This window comes from Mirounga angustirostris, unplaced genomic scaffold (assembly GCF_029215605.1).
Source record: "Mirounga angustirostris isolate CCGP_5_RB_7025 unplaced genomic scaffold, mMirAng1.0.hap1 SCAF_10, whole genome shotgun sequence".
Taxonomy (NCBI): Eukaryota; Metazoa; Chordata; class Mammalia; order Carnivora; family Phocidae; genus Mirounga; species Mirounga angustirostris.
The window spans coordinates 65,292,914-65,318,844 of NW_026991718.1; the positions used below are offsets into that span (position 1 = coordinate 65,292,914).

General features: G+C 40.1%; 1 protein-coding gene across 1 annotated transcript in view; it reads right to left on the reverse strand.

Annotated features, from left to right (window-relative positions):
* EML6 (EMAP like 6) overlaps positions 1-25,931 on the reverse strand; it is a 266,233-nt gene that overhangs the window by 154,140 nt on the left and 86,162 nt on the right. The window contains exon 3 of the mRNA XM_045886192.3: positions 1,633-1,792. Within this exon, the coding sequence (XP_045742148.2) occupies positions 1,633-1,792 (160 nt within the window). The remainder of the gene's footprint in view (positions 1-1,632; positions 1,793-25,931) is intronic.

Genomic DNA, 25,931 nt, shown 5'->3' on the forward strand with positions numbered 1-25,931 from the left:
AGGGGCAAAGAAGGTAAGTAGGGCACTTTAGGTGGAGAAACAGTATGAGGGAGGGGCTGGAGGAGCAAAAGTGTAATGTCTGGTAGAGGAATCTCACCAATGTGCCCAATTAGACTGCAAGGAGATTGTGAAGACAAGGCTAGAAAAGTTGGGTAAGCCTAGACTACCCAGCCACAAAGTGTGGACTTCATTCACTGAGTTCTCCAACCTTTTAGTGTTTTTAAAATAATGTTCTTACTAACCTATGACCCAGCAATTGCACTACTGGGTATTTACCACAAAGATACAAATGTAGTGATCTGAAGGGGCACCTGCACCCCAGTGTTTATAGCAACAATGTCCACAATAGCCAAACTATGGAAAGAGCCCAGATGCCCATTTCCTGCTGCTTCTCCCTCTCCCACTCCCCCTGCTTGTGTTCCCTCTCGCGGTGTCTCTGTCAAATAAATAAAATCTTAAAAAAAAAAAAAGATGTGGTATATACACACACACACACACAAATGGAATATTACTCAGCCATCAAAAAAAATGAAATCTTGCCGTTTGCAATGACGTGGATGGAACTAGAGAGTATTATGCTAAGCAAAATAAATCAATCAGAGACAATTATCATATGATCACACTGATACGTGGAATTTAAGAAACAAGGCAGAGGATCATAAGGGAAGAGAGGAAAAAAATGAAACAAGACAAAACCAGAGAGGGAGACAAACAATAAGAGACTCTTAACAATAGGAAACAAACTGAGGGTTGCTGGAGTGGACAGGGGGTGGGGGGATGGGGTGGTTGGGTGATGGACACTGGGGAGGATGTGTGTTGTGGTGAGCGTTGGGTGTTGTGTAAGACTCATGTATCACAGACCTGTACCCCTGAAACAAATAATACATTATATGTTAATTTTTAAAAAAAGGATAAAATCCGTAATTTAAAAAAATAATAAAATAATGCTTTTACAATTTTTTCAGTTGGTGAAATGTTATTAGTAAGCAACTAATGGTGTGGAGGCCAGTTAGAGGTTATTTAAACTGTCTGGCAGGGCATGGATTTGGAACTTAAAGGATGGTGGCAGAGAATGGGAAGGTGACAATGCACGGAGAATGACTATAAAGATAGCCACGACAGGCCGACTCAGTGGCTGCTTGAATTGCAGGGAGTGGGTAGGGAGAAGCAGGAGTTAGAAGAGACGTCAAGGTAAAGAGTCAAAAAGAATCTTCTCTGTGAATTATTAGGAGGTGGCATTATCCTCTAAAAGCAAAGGGAACCAAGGAGATGCTCAGGGCCTGAAGTCTATGAAAAAGGTTGGGTCCAACTCTGATTCCAAATTTAGGAAGCTAAAATGGAAGACCAAGTGGAATTGCTGAGTCACGATGGATCCGATTAACCTGAGTCCATGACTTACTTCTGGAGGTTTTTCAACCGATGGGGAGACTAAGGGAAACAAAACTGGGGCCCACCCAGGGCCGGGTGTCAGCACGACAGCTGGAAAAGGATCTGACAGGAGAGGATCCTAAGAGGCGGACAAGGGGAGGCAGCAAGAGTTAGTAGCCTTCTGAGCCTATAAGCTATGTGCACTGTAATTCCAGGTGACTTGTGAGAAGTCATTAAAGAAAACAAATGGAAAAAGATACACACCTGTCCATCTGAATCGAAAGCCAGGCAGGCGACTCCATGTGTATGGACATCTTTAAGAATAGACACAGTCTGGACGTTATAGGAATCCCATATACATATATATGGCTCCTTCCCAACTTGGCCAGTTGCAACGAGAGTTTTATCTGGGTGTAAGGCAAGGCTGAAAAAGGAAAAAAAAAAACACCTCTTTTCATATCCTCCTGAACAAAGTTAAGAAAACCCTGATTTTCTTTTATCCACATTTGTTTCTCAATCATCTAACAGGAGAATCTCAAGAGGAAGAGTCTAAACTGTCCTCAAACTGGTAAATTACCTGACTAGTCTAATGGAAATGTTGAATGGCAAAGAGAGGCTTAGCACAGTTTAACAATAATTTCATCTTATCTTACCCATTTGGTTACCTTGAAAATCAGATACTATAATGATTATAATTTTATGATTAGAAAACCTATACGGTTCTATAATTGCTTTATGTCAAGATATTTACTTACTGGCTTTGAAAATATTACTCAGCTTTTTCAAGTTAGCTTTTGACTTTAATTTGAAAAAAAAAAGCTGTTGCTAGGAGAAAGTGTGCTTCTCAGAATTAATTAAACCTGCTTGCACAAGCTCTGGATGCCATCCTCATTAGGATTTCAAAGCACGGAGGGGTCTCAGAGTCAAGTGCTGTTTCGGTGTCCGTTGCCATAGATTTTGTATTTTAAATGAAAATTTCTATTTTACATAAATCACTGTAACACCAAGAGAACCACAAATTACCAGGCTTGTGGTTTGTGTAACATTTTTCCTCTGTAGTCCAATCAAAATAAAACTTTGTCAAATATCACCTAGAATTTCAGGGAGTCTGGAGCAGTGAAGAGGAAGAAATATTATTATTCCTAGATGAGCAAATACTCTAATGTTTTAAAATCATTGTGTAAAGAAGTTGTGCCTTTCTAAAAATAGGTGTTGAGAATTTTTTTTAAAAAGCACATTACCTACATGAAAAACTAGATGACTACACAATAAAAGTAGAATTTTTTTTTTATTTCAACATTTACACAACAGAATTTTTTTTCCTCTTCAACTCTCAGCATAATTTTAATACAAATATATGCTCTATAAGCAGACTTGGATTTGCACGCTGCTGCCCCTTACTACCTCTGGTTCTTTGGGCATGTTCATCTCTTTGCCTCAGGTTCCTCATCTATAAAATGGAGTTATGCCATAAAAGTAGACAATATACAGAACACAGAGCATTCAGCACAGCACCGGGCTCAGAGTAAGCACTCAAAGCAAGTTTCATTATCATTTGTATAACTGGCATTTATATACAACCAACATATGCACATCTCTGTGGATACAGTGTGTCTTCAAACACAGATTACTTCATGCCCCTCTCTCGTCTCCACGTGTGCTTCCCCCAAGTTCTGCAGCAACCAAGCTCCCTAGGCTATTCCTGCGAGCTCGTCCTCGTCCCGCTGAGCTCCCTTCCTGGGCCTCCCACCAAACTTAGTGTGGTCTTTTACACAGAACCCTTGAGTACCATCCCCTTTCCTCACTGAGGACCCTCCCAGGCCCTTGTACCCTCGTGCCGGAGTGCAGCTAGTCTTCCTGGGTGTTCCCAACAGCCCCACTGCACGCGTCCTCATTCACGGTATTGCTCCCCACGCTGGAGGTCTGCTCCACCTGCACTCTCCTGCCCAGGCTGGTGCTTCGTCGGGTTTTTGTTTTCTTCTTTTTAAACAAAGAGGGTGCAGGTGGAGCCCGCAGGGTGCACTCTGTAGCTAGAGGGGAGGAAGGGGTGAGTGTGGGGTCAGATGCAGGGGCAGGGAGCGGATGGGCTGGGAGAGACTGAGCGTCAGGTGCGGCTCAGGGACCCGCCAATCAGGCCCCAGGGGCTGCTGCCACAACACCTCTTGTCAGAAGCAGCGTCATCTAAGGGGATCTCTGAGAGTTCTGCGGGGGCGGTGGAAGAGTACGCGGATGAGGAAAACCTGGGTGCCCCAGGTGCCAGAGGCCCCTCACGCGGGACTCCTCTGTAAGAAGTTTGACTCATCTCACCTGCCAAGCAAACCCCAATCCTCCGTGATGTCTTGTGTCCCTTCCCCCTGCACTGAGTCATAGCGTGGGGCACTTCGTCCCAGAGGTCAGGCCAGGCGTTGGGGCGGGCTCTGGCTCAGAGGCTATGCCGGGGCGCCTGAGGCCAGGACCGGGGAGTGAAATGCACACAGCCCCAGCCGCAAGTCTACGAGCTTGTAGGAGGAAGAAGGACTCTGACAGTGCCTGTCTTGTGCAGCGGCCCCTGGGGCCCAATCCCACACCTGCAAAGGTCCAAGGCCGCAGCAACCGGAATGCAAAGTGATTGCCCAACCTCGGGGCCAGCTGTTTCTCCTAGCAACAGCGAGTTGTCTAGAATTGTCCCAGGAGATCCCTGCTGCCGGTTCCTCAAGCCTCTCCGCCGAAGAACAACCTCAGAGCTTTGCTCTTCCTCTCTGACACAGCCCAACTGCCAGCGCCCCGGGACGGGTCAGCTGGCCTCTTCACCCCAGCCCCCTCCACCAGCAAATGATGCCCACGAGCCTGGGCGGCGCCTGGGCGGGGTGGGGGCAGTGCGAGGTTTCCCAGGAAGGCAAACAAGGGGCAGGTGCGCTCCGTGGCTTCTGATGTGTGGGGGAGTGAGTGCAGGGCCAGATGCAGGGGCAGGGAGGGGATGGCTGGGAGGCACTATGTGTCAGAGGTGTTTCACAGTGCGGGACCGGCCCCAGGTGCTGCCTCAGCCACCACTCTCCGCAGAGGGAGCCCCGTCCCACGGATCTCGGGAGTTCCAAGGGCCGGCGTCGGAGTCCTGGGATAAGAAACACCTGGGAGCTCTGGAATAAGAAACGCCTGCGTGCCCAGGATCTGAGTCGCCATCTAACAAGTGCTTGCTAGAAAATATATCCTCGGGAATCTTTATACGGAGTACCAGAAAAAGATAACACATATAAAAGGTGCAAAGGGCATCCATGTACAAAGACAATACTCAAATTTAGTCTTGCAGAGAGTAGCAGAAAATGAAATGGGTCAGGTGGGCCAGGGAGGCCTTGTAAGCCCTTTTAAGCAGGCCAGGAAGGTAAGGCACCACTGCCAATTATTAGAGGACATGGCATGAGCAGTTGCATATTTTAGTAAGGTAACTTACCAGGCAGCGAGGCAGTGGGAAGGGCAGATGGGGGAGAAGTGTTAGGAGAAGAGGCAAGGAGGCCAATAAGGGAACACGTGATAGTGAAGTAAGGAGGGGTAGGGCAGATGGAAAAAAGGACTCAAGAGATACTTAAGGGAAAGAGAGAAAAAGGTTTTGGATGCTGAAGGCTAAGGAAAAGCCTGTGTTCTACACAGGAACATGTCAAAGTTGCCTGAAGTTATTTGCCTGAGCAACTTTTAAACTCACAGAACTTGCAGCATTCGAGTTTAAAGCCTATGTGGCCTGATCCTGGGAAAAGATGGCCTAACCCAATTTTTAGTGAGGAAACCAAGGAGATTCCTCAGGTTAGTACCACGCCTGGAGTCCTAAGGTCTATCAAGAAGAGGATCTGACTGGACAGTATGATCCATGAGGGAGGGCGCTGTTTCCATCACTCTACGCACAGTTCCGGGAACATCATATGGTAGAGTAAGCAATAAAGTGCTTGCTGAAGAGTGAGCAAACGATGCCAACAATCATGGCTGCCATATTGCCTCTCCACACTGACATGGGCAATAGGTTCTACACAGGAAATGGAAAATAAAGAATGAGTGTTTTCCTCCTAGATGGTCAGAGACACTATCAAGAGACATAAGTGAAACTTTTGCTGGATCACAGCTTCCGTTTAAAAATGCTTGGATAGGGGCACCTGGGTGGCTCAGTCTGCTTTTGGCTCAGGTTGTGATCCTGGGGTCCTGGGATGGAGCCCCACATTGGGCTCCCTGCTCAGGGGGGAGTCTGCTTCTCCCTCTTCCTCTGCCCCTCACCTCAATTCTCTTTCTCTCTCAAATAAATAAATAAATAGATAAAATCTTTAAAAAAAATATTTGAGAGGGGCGCCTGGGTGGCTCAGTCATTAGGTGTCTGCCTTTGGCTCAGGTCATGATCCCGGTCCTGGGATCGAGCCCCACATCAGGCTCCCTGCTCAGCAGGAAGCCTGCTTCTCCCTCTTCCACTCCCCCTGCTTGTGTTCCCTCTCTCGCTGTCTCTCTCTCTGTCAAATAAATAAAAATTTTAAAAAAAATGTTTGAGATATTTGGTAGACTCCTGGGGTCCTGAAGTACCCGGAATTTAAAAAAATTCACTCTTCCAGGCAGTTGTTCTTACCATAATTTGAGGATTCCCAAACTTTCTTGCTTCCTTGAATGGGGTGGGGGGATGACATAGACGGCTTTCAAGAAATCTTAAAAGAGGGGGTGCCTGGGTAGCTCAGTCGTTAAGCGTCTGCCTTCGGCTCGGGTCATGATCCTGGGATCGAGCCCTGCGTCGGGCTCCCTGCTCAGCGGGAAGCCTGCTTCTCCCTCTCCCACTCCCCCTGCTTGTGTTCCCCTCTTGCTATGTATCTCTCTGTCAAATAAAGAAAATCTTTAAAAAAAAAAAAAAAAAGGCCTTCAAAATAACTTACCAGTCTAAATTACTCAATTAGTGGTATGACCCATAAACATCCCATTATGGATTTCAAGTATTTTTTTTTTAAAGATTTTGTTTATTTATTTATTTGACAGAGAGAGAAACAGCATGAGAGGGGATAGGGTCAGAGGGAGAAGCAGGCTCCCCGCTGAGCCGGGAGCCCGATGTGGGACTCGATCCCAGGACTCCGGGATCATGACCTGAGCCAAAGGCAGTCGCTTAACCACCTGAGCCACCCAGGCACCCGGATTTCAAGTATTTTTACTCTGGTTATTCTTTTCCTTCATATCAAGGCCCATAAATTTATCACATTCATTACAAAGTTCACATTGGAAATTTTTGTTTTTTAATTTTTTGTCAGAAGTCCTTTTATGCTGTTCTTTACATCATCTATTCCCAGCGCATGATACCCACTGATCCAGGTTCCAACTTTGCCGTTTGAATATATTATCAGTTATCTTTTTTCTCCTTTTGTTAAGCCAAGACTCTCTGACCTCACCTCTCTGGCTTGCATGCAAATTGCTGAAAATGACTCATAATGTTCCTATTTATCCATGTCCATGTCAAGAATAGAGAGAACAACCTTTATTCATTTTGCCATTTGTTACCTTCTCATCGGCTCCTCAGAAATGTCACTTCTTCCCCCTGATGATGGTATCTGTGTATCTTTTAGAGCACAGTCAAGTGGCACCTTACTTTTATTTTAAATTTGTCATATCATTTCAACAGCACTCTTTAAACCTCATCAGAGACCAGAAGGAAAACCAACAAACTTTAATCTCTGGATTTGTAAGAGCATTATATATATATAAAGTGTCCGTAATGGGACAGTTGCTGAAGCACTTCTATAAGAAGCAGGTTGGAAGCTACCATCAGCTTCCCTTCTTCCCACGCCTCTGCATTTAGGAACTCCAGAATTTCCAGAAAAGTCATTTTAAGCAAGATCTGCTTTTGTCTAATCCCAAAACATCTTTGGAATTTTAGTTCAGAAGCACTCAAATGACAGTTGTGTATATATGTACGTATTTTCCTCACATAAAACCAAATCCACCCCCTGCTGCATGCTGCAAAACTGTTCTTCGCTCCTTCCACAGAGGTGCCCTGAGCCTAAAAAGCTAACCTACAGTAATGCCTTTAGATGAGCCAACAGATTAAAGGAAGTTAGGTCCCCTTATCCAATTAAGGGGCTGTCATGGAAAGAATTATCCCTCCTGAATTCCTTCTGATAAGATTTCATCTATGAAATGGCCAACTATTACATACTTCCCAGGGAGAAAATGACAGAAGTGGAAAGCACCACCATTACACAATGTATCTGTTCTACTCTGGGTTTCCCATCATCTTCTTCACCATATCACAGTGTTGTTAAGTCTTTCTGAGACTGGAAGTGTTGATACTACTTACTTATATTGGAAGTCTATCTGCTATTTGGGAGTCCATAAATCAATCTCTTCTATATTCTTCTACGAAAACTTGCCCTTTGCAAATCTTGCAAATCATTATAGTTATAAAAGCAATGCCACAATATTAAAACTTTAAAAATTGACTCCCTTTCTCCGAAGGTCTTGATACAATCGAGGTCTCAGTCCACACCTATACGAAAAGGGTTGGTGTCATTCTATTTTTCCTTTGGTATTCAGTTTATTGCATTGATAGTATTATACACGCAGCAACAAAAAGGGGATCAAGCTTTTAAAGAACTGCTTTTCTCTGTGTATATAAAAATCTGGTTCCCTTGGGAAACCCCATCTTCTGTTACCATAGCAATAGAAAGCACTGCAGAGAAGGACTTTCATCACCCTATCTGGGAGAAGGAATTGATGTTTCTCCAGCATGCCAGGAGGGCAAAAGCATGTCTTTCTGATGTCAAATGAAATCAGGATGATTTCCAATTATGTTGTGTGAGGAGATGAGAATTAATAGGGTTGTGGAAAGAGGGAAGCTTGCTTATAAAGGTTAAACAGAAAACACTAATCAACACTAATCATTCTTGATTCCTGAAGGCAAAAAATTATATTTGAGTACCTGTTCCAAGTGCAGCATTTAAAAAATGCTCATGATTCTGACTTTACTTTTTTTTTTCCCAAGATTTCATTTTTAAGTATTCTCTATACCCAACGTGTGGGGCTTGAACCCACGAACCCAAATCAAGAGTTGCACACTGTATCGACTGAGCCAGCCAGGAGGCCCTGACTTTACTTTTTTTTAAGATTCATGTATGTATTTGAGGGGCGAGGGGCGAGGGGCAGAGGGAGAGAGAGAATCCTCAAGCAGACTCCCTGCCAAGCACAGAGCCCGACACGGGACCCCAAGATCACGACCTGAAAAATCAAGAGTCCGATGCCCAACCAACTGAGCCACCCAGCACCCCCTCCCCCGATTTTACTTTTTAAAGCCTCATGTCATTTTATGCCCAGGCTACTTCAGTGATTCTCTCAGTAATAAATTAATGGTATTATCTCTTTTTAAAGTCGTCTCACCAGGAAAGCATGAAAGCTTTCTCCCTGCCTACCCTGCAGATAACACTAACAGAAATTTCCCAATGTTGGAGGCATAAGTGCATCTGAGTGATTGGGCTGAACTATCTGAGAGCAGTGGGGAGGCAGCTGCTTTCTGGGCTGGAGAGGGAGTGGCCGGCCTCCGTGGATGTGCACCAGAGGAAGAAAAGGCAAAGGAAGGCTTTATTGGAACACAGCAGCCTGGAGGTAGTGCGGCCACAGATGGAGGTGGCTGTGCTCTAGTCTTTGTCCCCCAGGATGCCCTTAGCACTAGAGTGCCATCACTGGGACCGTGATCTCATCTCATACCACAGAGGGGGAGGGCCCTGCCTTCCAGGTGGGCCTGGGCAGGAGGAATGGAAGGGATGGCAACGTGGACAGACCACCAGTGGTACACTGCCATGTTCTTGACCTGTGTGAGCTCAACCTGTATGGTTGAGCATGAAGGTCCCTCAGATTGGGCTTCTCAACAACCTGGATGAATGATACATTTAATGGGAATTAATGCGATTTAGAAAAGTGAAGAAATGTAATACATCTTGCATGCTTAGTACCACCATACTTGTATTGGTATGGAAATATATTTTAGTAATTCTTTAATACCACATCGAAGAGTGGTTAAGAGCGTAGTGGTTTTGCTTCCTGGGATCAAAGCGTGCAGTGGCATGCGGAAGCCGGCTCAGACTGACCAGCAAGAGCTGTTAAATCTTAGCAATTTTGAGATCAATTGTTAAACACAACCACTGTCAAATATTAAATTATATAAACTTACAACTAAAAAATATATATATTAAAACTCATTACTTCCTAATGATTTTACTACATTTGACTATTATCTTGAGGTTATTTACCATTCTCCTCTTTCTGTGGTAGAAATAGTATAGAATGATGTGCTACTGCACATCTCTTTTCAACTCTGTTTTCAATACTGTCACATTAGTGGTTTGAAATCAGCCATTGTAGGAGTGTTTATGTCATGGAAATCAACAAATACCACAAATAAAGCCTTGATTTATTGTTTTGTTGGTTGTCTACACTTAAGACATAGAAAGATAAAATGTTAATAATGCAGAATAAACTTAAAAAGATGTCATGTCTGTAGCTGTTAAATTGTGAATAACACAAAAAATTGAGAAAATATTCTTCCAATATTCAAAAACTATCCAGTTCAGCAGAGAAGTTGCTCACATCATTGGCAAATGATTAAAGTTCTGATATATGTCTTTGATGTTTCACTTTTGTCTTAGTAATATAATCGAAAATACCAACATTCATGTCAGAACTACATTCATTTGTCAGTGATGTGAGGGACTTCTTTTCTGAACCAGAGAGTAATCAAGCATTCATTCTTCGTCTGATTTTGTCAGATCATAGTTGAACTGCAACCAAAGTTTGGCCACAGATACATGAGTTCAACAAAAATCAATGAAAGCATTCTATGAGAATCGATTGGCTGTATGGAATTTACAATAGAGCATTATGCTTTTTTATTATTTGTAAATCGTGTGCCACCCATCATTTACACCAGGAAAATTTATGACAAACCTTTGAGGGTATATGCATACATTTTTTCTCTTGAAGACCTGGTTATTAAACAGTCATCAGTACATCACTGAAGCATATCTCCTCTACTTACTGGCACAAAATAGTTTCTCACAAATCATTTTCAGCTAATTACTCAACTTCTATGTGCCCCAGTTTCTCTTCCATAAAATAAGAATAATAATAGTACCTACCTGCAAGAAGGTAGGTATAATTGTGAGGGTTTAATAAATTCTAAGTGACAGTGACTAAAACAGTAGTGCTTAAAACCTAGTGAGCATTTTATAGGTCTTGTTATTATTAATTAACTGCCACATGATAGAATCTGCTCAAAACAAACATATATGAAACCCGTCCTTCGCCCTTGAGTATTGACATTCTAGGCCAAGGAAACTCATCTCCATAGAGTTATTGCAAACTAACCTTCAAAATTTAAAAATAAGACTACCCTCTGAGAATTAAACTGTTAAGAACCACATGAAATGGACAAGATTGGTTATCTAAGGAAGTTATCCTGAGGAGGAAATATCCTAGGTAAGAACAGGCTTTGGAAATCTAATCCAGTCATGACTAACAGTGAGAGAATATGGACTCAACTACTGAAATCAATAAATCTGAGTAAAGATGTTAATAGAAGGGAAAGTTCTGTGTAAAGCCTTTACAGAAAAGTGTCAGATTTAAGACAGTATAGTACTGGTATAAGGATAGACATATAGATTGATGGAACAGAATTGAGTCTAGAAATAGACCCACACTTCTATGGTCAATTGATTTCCAACAAAGGTGTTAAGGTAACGCAAAGGGGGAAGGATAGTTTTTTCAACAAATAGTGCTGGAACAATTAGACATCCATACGGAAAAAAAACATTTACCTCTCATCATCCACAAAAATCATCTCAAATGACCAGAGATCTCAGTGTAAGAGCTAAAAGTATACAACTGATAGGGAAAAAAACACATAACCAAACCTTTGTGACCTTTGAAAGGCAATGTTTCTTAGAGAAGAAACAAAAAACATGAGCTATAAAAGAAAAAAGATAACTTCAAAATTAAAACTTCTGCTCTTGGAAAGACACCATTAGGAAAAGGAAAAGGCAAGCCATGGACTGGTAAAGAAAATTCACAAAGGACTTTTGCCCTCAATACATAAAGAATGCTTACAATTCAATATAGTAAGAGGACAACCAAATTTAAGATATGGCCAAAAGACTTGAACATTGTCAAAGACAACTATAATTAAAAAGACTGACATTCCAGGTATTGCATAGGATGTAGAGCAATTGGAATGTACATACCTTGCTGATGGGAATGTAAAATGATAAATCACTTTGGAAAGTATTTGGCAGTTTCTTATAAAGTTAAACATATACTTACTATATGATCTAGCAATTCCATTCCTAGTTATTTACCCAAGAGAAAAGATATGTCTAAACAAAGACTTATATACAAATGTTCACAGCAGCTTTATTTATAATAACAAAAAACTGAAAATAATGCAAATGGCCATCAATGGGTGCATGGATAAAGAAATTATTATATATTCATACAATGGAATTGTTCTCAGGAATAAAAAGGAATGAACTACTGACACACACATCAACATGGATGACTCAAAAACATTATATTGAATGAAAGAATCCTAGAGTATTCAGTGGAATATTCACGTCAATATCTTCACCATACAAAGGTGGGAGCCAAGAGATACTATCCAAAGTTGATGACTCCAAAAATAAAGGCATAAAAATATAACTTAAAGTTACAAAGGTAAATGATAAGGGAATTAAAAATAATGAAATAACCCTTCGGGGAAGAGAAGGAAAGGAAAGCAAGAACGGTGTATGTAAACTACATCCTCAAGTATCTTGGAAGGAAGTCAATCATGGGTTGGATTCTAAAACGGATTAATCACAAAATAGCAATTAATCATACTGGTCTGAGATATGGAGGTAACCACCAGGAACAAAACAAAAACAAAAACAAAACAGTCCTAAGACTCAAAAGTGTTCCTTTGGAAAGTAGATTGGGAATGGGGAAGGGTGGGGCAGGGACAGTTTTTAGTTATATAAAGCCTTTAGTAATCTTTGATTTGTGTATCTACCTTGCTTTGATATAAATATAAAAACTAAAGCAAATAAAAACAAAAAACCAGTTACAGAGAAATAAAAACTGACTCACTTATGTAAGAAAGAATGTATCTGGTGGTTTAGAAAGTCTTCCACAGGCAGGAAGTAGGAAGGGATATCTGATGACTATATCAGATTTATCAACCCCCAGATGTTCTCATCAAGTACAATTGTTACTGATAAAATGAATTTGATCAGCATGGCTTGTCTTACAATTCATTCTTTGAAAAAGGAGAAATACTGCCTTAAGGCTGTAACACAACAATTTGGTAATGAGAAGGTTCACTAATGAAAGGGGTCTACATGAAACCCAGCTTTCTGGAGCTATTCATCTTGTTTTCTTCTCTTCAAGCAAGGAGCATGACTCAAGCACTGAGGGCTGTATTTGGCAGAAGTCCTGTTAATTTCGGATAATTAAATATGCCAGTCATGTGTTTCAGTAAGGTCTGATTAAATACTTTAGAGAAGTCATTAGTGAATCCATCTGGTCTAGTGGCTTTGCCAGATGGCAAAATGTTACTACCTCTATCTGTTCTGCTCTTGGAATATTCTACTTCTATTGTAAAACAGCATGCAGTTATTTTCAGGGTAAGCCTTATTTGCTGTTTACATTCTCAAGGGATCTGGAAGGTGGAAGGCAAGCCTCACAACTGTGTTAACACCATGCCAGCTGAGCCACAAGATTTCAAGGCTGTATTAAATGGCCTCTTGTTCCACTGCTGATTATAAATGATTTCATCATTTCCGTTTCCTCAAAATGTTCTACGTCAAACCTTTCAGATGGTGCTCCATTTGTGACTGGAGAGTCAGAACCACAGGGAGAGGTAACCAGCTGTATTTCACACCTATGAGATTATAATACTCCAGGATGAGGAGAACCCTGGAAGTACTTCCTCCATGTGGATGGTCATCTAAATGGAAAAGCAGCCAGGTTTGACTTTTTAAAATTACAGAGTTGCACAGCTCTGTGAGAGTGCCATAAAATGACTATTTTATTTTTTAAAAGGTTATTTATTCATTTATTTGACAGAGAGTGAGAGAGCACAAGCCAGGGGAGTGGCAGGCAGAGGGAGAGAGGGAGAAGCAGGCTCCCTGCTGAGCAGAAAGCCTGACATGGGGCTCGATCCCAGCACCCTGGGATCATGACCTGACCTGAAGGCAGACGCTTAACCAACTGAACCACCCAGGCGCCCTAAAATGACTATTTTAAAGTTTTTTTGGTTCTTTGGCCATGCAGAATTAACCTCTGACTTACTAATTCCCTAACCAGCTGGATCAAAATGCAAGGTATTCTCCAACACATTGACAATGGCACCTTTGTACCAGTTGGCGTCTAAGGTAAATGTTTAAACCCAAGTCATAACTGGGGACTTGGAGCTGCTGGAAGAGGGTATGGGGTGGCTTGATGAAGGTATGAGGCAAAGATAAAGCTAGAAAAGAGCCCTAAATCTTATTGCCACTCTCAACCTCCAAATCCTCAAGTCTATTCCAAGGCTAAGCATTAGGTTGAGTTGAAGCCCCACTCTCTCCTAATAAAGGCCAGATTTGCATATCTAATTGACTTAGTTGACTGTCATCAGAATTTATATTTATGGAACTATTACTTCCAAGGCCACGCCCTGAGCATCTGGGAACTAGGACTACCACACTACAGCAACTCTTGCACTTAGAGCCTTGGTTTTTATTTTGCTTTTTGTTGACAGCACCTCCCTTTGTTTTTATTTTATTCCTCTTCCTTCCCCTCTTTTCTTCCCTTTCAAATTTTCCTTTGTCTTTACGTTGGGGTGTTATATTTTTTCCAGCATTTCTATGTGTTTGGAGAGGGGCCAGAAGGGTGGGAATGTATGCATCTGTCACCTCAGTCCCACATAATTGCCAGAACTAGATGTCTTTGCTTGACTCTTGACCACCACCCTCAATTCTGAACCGCTGGGATTCTATCATTGTAGAGCTAACACTGAACTTGGCATGACTAATTAAAATCTTTTTAAGATCTATATGTGCAAGAATATCTGTTTCTAGTGAGTAGAGATGGTTATAGAGCAATGCCCCCTCCCACTACCATTATCTTTCATCACTGCAGATCTTCAATGCAATGTGGGCAATCTGGAAAAATCAAAATGGGGTGCAGGATCATCTATCTTTGAGTCACCCGCGTCTTATGGTAAAGCAAGAATATGTGATCCCAGAGGCCCAGGGAGAAGAGACCAGAATGAACAAACTGGCTCTTTCATGTGGGTATGAATTGGTATAAAGAAGAGGTGATTTCCATAAGAAACTGCTGAGCAAGTGTCTAGCACCTGTGCCCTTAGGAGACCAGGGGCCAAAGAGTACTATCAGACCTCCAGGTTCTAGGGGCAAAAACTGGTTATAACTTGGACTCTGCTATGCCAAAAGAGAAGGGAGGAGGTGTACATTTCTGATGACTGGGTTCTCAAAAGCCTGAGAGCCAACCTCAGAAATGTCTTTTGGGATGTCCCCTTTTTTGCTGCTTTTTTTGACTGCTTTATCTATCAACCACAGAAAAGAGTACCAGTATCTCCCACTGAATGTGAATGGATCAAGTTCTCCAAGTGGGTCTGTTGAGTTTTGCTTTTTATTTTTTAGGCTATGTTATTAGGTACATACAAGCTTAGGACTTGTTATTTTCCTGGTAAACCACTTTATTATCATGTAGTTACTTTCTTTATCCCTATTATTTGATTATGCTTTAAATTCTATTTTATAAGACAGTAATTGAGCTATATAAGCTTCCTTTTGGCTAGAATTTGCCTGGTATATCTTTCCTATCTTTTTACCATCCACCTTTCTGCATTCTTAACCTTTAGGGCTATCTCTTACAAAGGATATAGCTGGATATTTTTAATCCTAAGAGAAAATCTGTATCTATTAACTGGAGAATACAGTTTATTTGTACTTCATATAATCACTGAGCTATTTGGATTTATTTCTGCCACTAATTTTATGCATTATTCATCCTGTTTTTTGTTTTCTAGTTTTTCTTCCCTTTTTAATCTTTTTTAATTTCTCTTTTTTTCATTCTTTTTTTCCATTCTTTGAAAGTTATGTCTTCTATTGTTTTATTATGGATTAATCTAGAAATGTTAACATGCATTCTTACAAAAATCTAAAGTTAAGAGTTATCTGTACCTTCTTCTTTAACCATGTAAGAACCTGAGAACACTTTTTAATTCCTATCTGTCCTGGCTCACATTCTAATTCTACCATTATTTTAGTTGTTCCTTTAACATACAAGTTAGACATTATTATTATTATTATTTCATGCAGTCAATATTTATTTAGTTAAGTGTACATTTACCAATTACTTTGCTCTCATGTCTCTTGCCTCTCAGACATTTCAATCTCAGATCATTCTTTCCATCTTAAGTATATCCCTTACATTTCTTTAGTGGAGGTCTGAAAAAAATTCTTGTTTTACCTGAAAGTTTCTTTGTTTTGTCCCTATTCTTGAAATACAGTCTCACCAGATACATAATTCTAATATGACTCCTCACTCTATTCTCCACATTTCTAAACCTCTCTGTCTTAGACCATTTATTCAGATATACCTTCTTTTTTTCAATTCTGTTCATTTCAAAGCTCTAATTGGTTCTTTTTCAAATCTTAGTTATTTTAAATAGTGTCTTGCTCCTAATCTGTATTTTAATCCCATATTTTGTTTCTTTAAACATATTAATCATACTCATTTTTAATATCTAAAGTCCTCATGGACCTGATTCTGTTCCCTACATTTTCCTGTCTCCACCAATGATGCCTTATTTTCTGATAGATAGATGATAGATAGATAGATAGATAGATAGATAGATAGATAGATAGATTTATTTATTTATTTATTTATTTATTTATTTATTTATTTTACTGAAGCTTCATGCTTCTTGGACTTTTATTTGTGGGAACTCTTTGAGACTCAGGGAAAAAGTATATTCCTCTAGAGGACTTGTACTTGCTTCTGTGGGCACTTGGGGACACCAGAGTGCAAGGATCATTGTGTGAGGTTTTGTCAGATCACACAAGCAGTGTGAATTTGTGTTTCAAGCCTATATGAGAGCTATCATGTGATCATAAATTTTCAAAAAGGAGATTTTATTTCCCTCTTCCTTACTAATATCTTATGCAAGGGAATTGCTTTGTTTTGTTTTGTTTCTAGTTTACTGTTACAATGTAGGTCCAGGTCTTTGGGGTTCTCGTTATACCAGCATCTACCGTTAGACCATTTTTTCCTGTCACCAACATCCCATGAGGTCATCCAAATGAAAGCTCAAGAACACCAGAGGTTAGCACATGCCCCATAGCAAAGACCATCTTGAATACTGACTGACTTCTCTGGGTCTCAACCTTCACTTCATCTTTGGCCTCTAAGCATTCCTTGACTTACTAGTTTATTTAGAAATAAATTTTAAATTATATTTTAAATATCTTATTCAGCATTTTAAATTATTCTCAGTGGGAGAGTTGTTCAGGTTATCTGATCTTGCACATTTCTAAAAATATGAAGTCTGTCCCTTCTACAATCTCACTACTACTGCTCTGATTTAGGCTCCTTGCTAGTGTTCAGAGTCCTTCACTGCACTTACTATAGTCTATCTAGAATCATGATTAGGCCTGTTTTAAACATGCATCTCATGTTGTGAACCATACAAAGATAGCCTGATTTATTATTTCACAATGCCACCATCTACCACACATACACAAGCACACAAATGCACATACACTTACACACACTCACACACTCATCCACCTACCCTCATCCACGTAGCCTTACATGTTCTCATCCACACACACATTGTGGACCACAGCACCTTGCACAGGAAACACTCAAATACAGACTTAGGTGAATCACATTTTATTTTTGTATCTTTAACTTTTGATGCCCAACTTGTATCTAGATCATTGTTTTTGTACAGTCTGTGATTTCTAGATTTGGCAATCATCTGAGATCTTGTTCTGAGTATATGTCGTGATTTCATTGATTTCTGCTCCTGATCTGTGATCCTGGGTGGAGGAAGTGTGAGTGATGGATAAGAACTCCTATAGACCTGCATTTGGTTTGAATCTCAACTCTAGCATTTACTGACTACAGGAATGTCAAAAGTTAAGTATGACAAAACAAAACAAAGCAATTCCCTTGCATAAGATATTAGTGAGGAAGAGGGAAATAAAATCTCCTTTTTGAAAATTTATGATCACATGATAGCTCTCATATAGGCTTGAAACACAAATTCACACTGCTTGTGTGATCTGACAAAACCTCACACAATCTCTGGGCCTCAAGTTTTTTACATTTACCCCATTTAGCAGATAAACATTTAGCACAAGGTCTGGGACTTAACAAATAGAAGCTCTAAGTTTCAAGGTTTTTAGCATGACAACTAAAATTATTTTTTACCAAGTGAACTACATATAAAACCTAAAACATGTGAGATAAGTAACTTATTTTGATTTTTAGATGTGGAAAATAAAAACTGAAATGATGATCTTTTCCTCATTCTTTCTCTTCTTAGGATCACTAGTTATAATTCTATCAGTATTTTTAAAGAATGTTAACTACAGGAGGGCAGGGATTTTAGTCTGTTTTCTCATCAGTGACACTGGATCAGCACAGTGCCTGGCACCTAAAGGATGTTTTATAAATACTTGCTGAATGAGTAAATAAGTCAACACACATAGCTCCGAATGTCTGAATAAGAGGAAGACAGGTGAAAGAACACATTAAATGATATAGGCACTCTGCATGCATATAATTCCTGTCATAAACTCTGCAGAGAAGAAAGATCATGAAAAATGCAATTTGTACTCAACATGAATAGCTCCCCAAAATGTTTATTTAAAATTATCCAGAAGATTAAAATCCAATTTTACAAGTGCCATACTGGCATAACATTTTAATTCACAGGGCCTCATGCTTTTCTAAATAAATTAGGTATAAAATTAAAAATAACGACGTTTGTGATATTGGTTTTGAAAAATTGCATATTAGATTCCTTACAATAGTTTGTATAGCAAAAATGCTAAACAGAAATGAAGAAAGGGTCTTTGAAAGCCAAGAACACAGCAAACAAGCCTAATTCAAGGTCACTGATTTTCCTTTGTATTTTAGTTCAGCACAAATGGTTCAACAAGGAGAAAAAGAGCTTTATCTATATTCTATTATTCCACAAAAAGGACAAGCATGCCCTCCTCAGAGCAGAGGCATGACATCACACTGGGGAATCAAGCATGAATAAACTCTCCCTTTAAAAGAAGGCTCCCTCCAGAACCAGGAATTCATGCAAGCAGCTCTTCAGTGTCCAGGCCAACCTCACTCACCCATTACTTCATATTCGCAGACATGTCATAGAAAATGATTTTCAACACTAATGAGAAATTTTTACAGAGCAGAAATTAATGTCCAGGGTTAAGTAAATCCAAGAAAACAGTACATGAAAGATAACTCTATTTAGGCTCCTTAACCCTTAATGTAATGGGAGTCCCCTGCCAGCTCCAATTCCAGAGGCTTTGTCCATGTGGTCAAGTTTAACCCCCAAGAAGGGTCTAGCTGGGCTGAAACTGAGGGTCCTACACACATACTACATAGAGGTAATACCCTCTACCTCCCCTTGCATTCTCCCATATCTGATTTCATCCACTAAAGGTGAAAAATTAAAAAATTGCTTGAGGCCAAAAAATTTGCACTCTGTCCAGAATGGTGGTTCATCCATCTCCCCATCCAAATATCTGATATGCCAGAGGGTGCAGTGAGAATGCATGGAATGCAGGCTGTGCCCCTGAACAGGCCCAGAAAAGAATTTACCATCTTGGAGGGCAAAGTGTGGTCCATGAACCTCTAAGTCAATGTATGTTAGTTTTAAGAATAATGAAAGCAGGGGCACCTGGGTGGCTCAGTCGTTAAGCGTCTGCCTTTTGCTCGGGTCATGATTCCAGGCTCCTGGGATCGAGCCCCACGTCGGGCTCCCTGCTCAGCGGGAAGCCTGCTTCTCCCTCTCCCACTCCCCCTGCTTGTGTTCCTGCTCTCACTATCTCTCTCTCTGTCAAATAAATAAATAAAATCTTTAAAAAAAAAAAAAGAATAATGAAAGCACCCCTGAAACAAATAATACATCATATGTTAATTAATTGAATTTAAATTTAAAAAAAGAATAATGAAAGCATGCATGTAGTGGGGGTCTCTGAAAATGGTGATTATTTTAGGACATGTTTGATGATAGTTAATGTCCATAGTTTTAAAACAGGTACTCCCCAAAAAATCTGGCTATAGTGTACTCCTTAATTCAATCTTTGTTTTGATGGAATAGTGAGTGATACCTTTAACACCTAAGTCCTGAGCTATCTGACCCTTCTAGGCAGCTATCTGACCCTTCTTCAACTACGAAAAAAAAAAATAGGGCACAGAGTAGTTAAGTGTTGTGCCTAGAATCTCCCTAAGTTAGTGGCAAAGCTCTACATCAGCTTGACCTCTAGATCTCTAGATCAGCTCCCTTGCTGCCCTTAAAAAAACAAAAAACAAAAGGCTGGATTTCAAATGAATAACATGTTCTCTGGAGAAAGGCACCACAGAAATAATCAGATTGTGAGCAAAGGACCTGAACCAGTAACAGTTAACAAGCATTGTTTTTGTTAATCCTCAGCATAACCTTGGGGGATAGTTATTATGTTCTTACCTTGCAGAGGGGGAAAGTAAGGCTCAAAATATGAAGTGATTTTTCTAAGCTCAGTCCATAGATGCAAATTATCCAAATATGACTAATAAAAACTTGCAAAGAATCAAGAGAAGTCTTACTCAGATCCTTTGGGCTAATATAAGGCAGATTTTGATCTCAAAAGGAAAGAAACAATTAAGTCTTTAATGTGTGCCAGTGGTTTGCTAGGCATTTTCAGATTGACTATCCTTTTAAAGAAGTTCTATTGAAGATCAGAGAGCACCATTTAATAAGGTGCTGAGCAAAGATTCAAAGGGAGATTTCCCTGATTCTGAAAATTTAAAGCCAAGTAATTTTACCTAATACCAGTTTCCTTTCCATTACACCAGGAGCCAGCAAAATTTTTCTGTAGTCTAGGTAGTAAAGAGTTTAGTTTTTGAAAGCCATAGCATCTCTGTGGCAACTGCTTGACCCTGCCATAGTAGTGTGAAGGCAGCCATGGACAATATGTAAATGAATGAACACATCTGTGTTCCAGTAAAACTTTATTCATGGACACTGAAATTTGTATATCATAAAATTTTCATGTGTCATGATATATTCTTCTTCTTTGGATTTTTTTTCATTTAAAATGAAAATTTCATTTACAAAGAACTTTAGGTTAGTATCCAAAATCTATAAAGAACTACTAAATTCAACACCCAAAAAACAAATTATCCAGTTAAGAAATGGGCAGAGGACATGAATAGACATTTTTCCAAAGAAGACATCCAGATGGCTAATAGACACATGAAAGATGCTCACCATCACTCATCATCAGGGAAATACAAATCAAAATCATGATGAGTTACCACCTGACACCTATCAGAATGGCTAAAATTAACAACACAGGAGACAACAGGTGTTGGCAAGGATGTGGAGGAAGGGGAACACGCTTGCACTGTCGGTGGGAATGCAAACTGGGGCAGCCACTATGGAGAACAGTATGGCAGTTCCTCAGAAAGCTAAAAATAGAACTACCCTATGATCCAGCAATTGCTCTACTAGGTATTTACCCAAAGGATACAAAAATACACATTCAAAGGAGGACATGCCCCCCGATGTTTATAGTAGCATTATCAACAATAGCCAAACTATGGAAAGAGCCCAAATGTCCATTGACTAATGAATGGATAAAGATGTGGTAAGTATATACAATGGAATACTACTCAGCCATCAAAAAGAATGAAATCTTGCCACTTGCAACAACGTGGATGGAGAAATAGTGTATTATGCTAAGCGAGATAAGTCAATCAGAGAAAGACAAATACCATGTGATTTCATTCATATGTGGAATTTAAGAAACAAAACATGAACATGTAGGAGGGGGAGAGAGGGGGAAATAAATCATGAGAGACTTTTAATTATAGAGAACAAACAGGGTTGACAGAGGGAGGTGGGTGGGGAATGGGATAGATGGATGATGGGTATTAAGGAAGGCACTTATGAGCACTGGGTGCTGTGAATGATGAACCACTGAACTCTATTCCTTAAACCAATATTGCACTGTATGTCAACTAACTAGAATTTAAATTAAATAAATAAATAAAAACAAAAAATAAAATGAAATAAATAAAATAAAAAGAACTTTAAAATGTAAAAGCGTTCTTAGCTCATGGGCCATAGAAAAACAGGCAGCAAACCGGATTTGGTCTGTGGGATGTTGTTTGCCAGTCTGAGTTACACCATCCTTCTTTTAGTATCTACTGGATGCCAACAGCCAATTAAGAATCTAGTTTGTCAAGGGTTTAAAAATCTAGTTTGTCAAAGGGTTATTTGACTTCTCAGCACCAAAATCCGTAATTTTGACATTGAGCATATGACTTACAAGAGAAAATAAGTTTTTTCCTTTTTTATTATAAAATATTTCAAATGTATAAATATATATACATTCATATGTACATATAATGTGTATATATAAGGCATAAAAAATAAAATGAACACCCATGTCCCATTAGCCAGTTTAAGAAATACATTACCAAACAATGATGCTCCTCCATACCCCTCCCCAGTCACATCCTCTTCCCTCCCCAAGAAAATACCACTATCCTGAATTTTGTCTTCATCATTCATTAGTCTTTTTAATATATAGTTTTACTATGCATGTATGCAGATTTGTATTTGAATTTTATTTAAATAGTGTGTTATTATACGTATAATTCTAGGACTTACTTTCTTTCATTCAACATTACATTGTGAGATTACTTCCACATTTGGTGTAGCTGTACCCGCCCCCAAAAAAAAGAAGAGAAGAAAAAAAAAATGAAAGAAAGAAAGCAATCAATATGTCTACCCAGAGGAGAATGGATAACAATATCATGGTATACAGAATATGATTCAGGAATAAATTTACATGAAATAAAAACAATAGACTTCTGAAACCAAATAGTGAGGGGGGCCCTGTGGCAAAACTTATGACACAGTTGCAAGGACTCAACCAGACTCCCAGTTGAAGACAGAGGCTATTACTCTGAGACACTGGGCCTGAAAGGATTCCAGGCAGAACCTTGTTTCTAAACAAAGAGCAAAGGTGTGTGAATGGAAACACGGATGGGGAGAAAAGTAAAAGGAAAAAACAAACAAAAACAATAGATTTCTAACTAAAAATACAAATTAGATTTCAAATAGTCGATTGATGTTTAAAAATAAATGCCCAAGGGGCACCTGGGTGGCTCAGTCATTAAGCGTCTGCCTTCGGCTCAGGTCATGATCCCAGGGTCCTGGGATCGAGCCCCGCATCAGGCTCCCTGCTCTGCGGGGAGCCTGCTTCTCCCTCTCCCACTCCCCCTGCTTGTGTTCCCTCTCTCGCTGGTCTCTCTCTGTCAAATAAATAAATAAAATCTTTTTTTTTTTAAGATTTTATTTATTCATTTCAGACACAGAGATACAGAGAGAGAGAGAGAGAGCATGAGCAGGGGGAGAGGCAAAGGGAGAGGGAGAAGCGGGCTCCACGCTGTGCCAGGACCCTGGGATCATGACCTGAGCCGAAGGCAGACGCTTAACCATCTGAGCCACCCAGGCGCCCCAATAAATAAAATATTTAATAAAATCAATCAATCAATCAATAAAAATAAATGCCCAAATCCTTTAAAAACATATCTTCTGTGGAGTTATCAATCTCAAACATGATCTACATACATGCAGTTCACTAATGAGGAGAGAGAGGGAAAGGGAAAAAGAGAGAGAGAGAGGCTGCAAGTGAATTCCTTCGGAGAGTGTAATGCTGGTGACAGGAGTTGGGGGTGGTGCAAATTTTCCCTGCTTGAAAGTGGTGCCTCCTTCTGGAAAAATGGACTTACAGAATTATGCCAGGGAGGCCCAAATTCAGCTGCTTGGAAGGTACATTAGTGAATCATAGACATGACTGATTGAAACTCAAGTGATGTACACCATTAGTCTTCTTTTCAAGCCAGTAAAATGAATAGGCCTATTAATGCTATTGAAAATGTACATTTATCTAACTAGAATGACTCAGGTCCTTTGCCTTTCTGTATAAAAAAAAATTATGTCTATAAATTAATGTTAAAGCAGACACCTCACTAATAAATCTAGGAAAAATATCAGTACCACAATGTTGCATTAATTCATACTAACAACTTTAAAATTCACTGCAAATTACTGATTGACTTATAAATTTTAAAAAATGTACTTAGAAATAAAAAACAAGAGAATAAAATATGGCACGTCTATCTTATAACATCATGAAAAGTATGTTGGGATACAACTAAAACTTCAAGTGTCTTTCTAGAACCTGTTTCCAATGTTAAAAAGCACAAAGCTGACACTCCCCAGTGACAATATGGCATGACTGTGGCAGACTTAGTCTATTTTTATGGCTGCACCCTTGAGCTTTTCCTCTCTTCCCCAAATTTCTCTCCTACGATTCTGAAACAGGATATTTACCCCAACATAATATTATAAATATTCTAAATATAATATTCTAAAATACATTTTACTCCCAGCTCTTCCCAAATCAGTATCTTTCTCCAGGATTCTAGGAAGATTCAGGTAAAATTATGTTGAGCACTCACTAGATGTAGGGAAGTTAGAAATGAGTGTGAGTCTACAGTGAGTTACAGAACCTGCCTTTAAGGCATTCATAGCTCAGTAAGAAAGACGCACATGTAAACAATGTATAAGATAGGGCAGATAATGCTCTAGTAACCAAGAACCCTGTAGTCTCAGTGGCTTAGTCCTTCCTCATGCCACACAGCTACTGTGAGTCAGCAGACGGGCTCTCCCAGGGACCCAGGCTGGTCTAGGGGTCACTATTTCGAACATGCCAGAGGGGAAAAAACGTGGTAAAGTAGACACCGGCTTTTAAGCCTTAAGCAACTTCTACTTCTACTCATGTTTCATTGGCTAACACAAGTCACATGGCCACACCCAACTCTAAGACGGTGGGTGAGGAGGTGCAATCAGACCGTGTGCCAGGAAGGAGAGACAGCTGAATATCTGTGAATAGCATTAATGAGAACACAAGAACCAATGGCCGTATAGTAAAAGGAAGAATAATCAAGGTGTTGAATGGTGCTGGAGAACAGAAGATGATTAAATCTGACTGGGACATAGGGGTCTTCAGGACCCGTGGCTCCTAAGCTGGACCTAGGAGGAGTGTATTAGGTAAAGGCTGTGGGATGGGAAGACAATTGAGGGTGAAAAACAAGATAAGCAAAGGCGCTAAGGCATGCGCCTGCAGGGGTGTCCAGAGTGTCCAGGAAACGAGAACCAGGAAGGATGTAAACAGTTCACATGGATGTAGGACAAAGAGGAAGCTGAACAGTCAAACCATGTTGAGCATAAATGCTACACTGACAAATTTCAATTTAGAAAGCAGGCCACTGAAAAAATGTTTTGTGCATTAATAACAATATTTAAGCAGCTCGATGATTTTTATTTTTATTTTTTAATTTTTTAAAAGATTTTATTTATTTATTTGACAGAGAGAGACACCATGAGAGAGGGAACACAAGCAGGGGGAGTGGGAGAGGGAAAAGCAAGTTTCCCACAGGACAGGGAGCCCGATTCAAGGCTGGATCCCAGGACCCCGGGATCATGACCTGAGCCAAAGGCAGACGCTTAATGACTGAGCCACCCAGGCGCTCCAGCTTGATAGTTTTTAAAGTGATGTTATCTACCTTTATCCCTCACACCACCCTGGATAGACATACCCACTATAAATATGAGGATACTGAGGCCTAGATCACAACACAGGTCAAGAGGGGGCTCAAATTCAAATCTCACGCCATATTCACTAAATCACATTACCAAGACATGACTGAAACTTTTTTATTCATTCATTCATTCAACAAATATTTACTGAATGCCACTGTGGGAGGTGCTGGGGATATACTGATGAACAGGATAGTCTGTAATTTCACATCATTTAAGGTATCCTTCAGGAGACAGACAAACAAGCAAATATAGTAAGTTACGGGATGCATGAGAAGCACAGAATAGAGAGGCAAGAGAGGGGGTGCTGGGACCTTTCAGAAAGCTACTGAGAAATGAGGAGATGCTGTTCAATGGGTATACAGTTTCTGTTATGCAAGATGAATAAATTCTAGAGATGCGCTGGACAACACTGTGCCTACAATACTGTAAGGTACACTTAAAAGTTTGTTAAAGAGAGGTGCCTTAGTCAGTTAAGCATCCAATTCTTGATTTGGGCTCAGGTCACGATCTCGGGACTATGAGACTGAGCCTGGCATGTGGGGCTCCACACTCAGGGGAAGTCTGCTTGAGATTCTCCTCTCCCTCTGCCTTTACCCCTCCCCCTAAAAATTAAATAAATTAATTAAATAAATAAATCTCTAAAAATAAA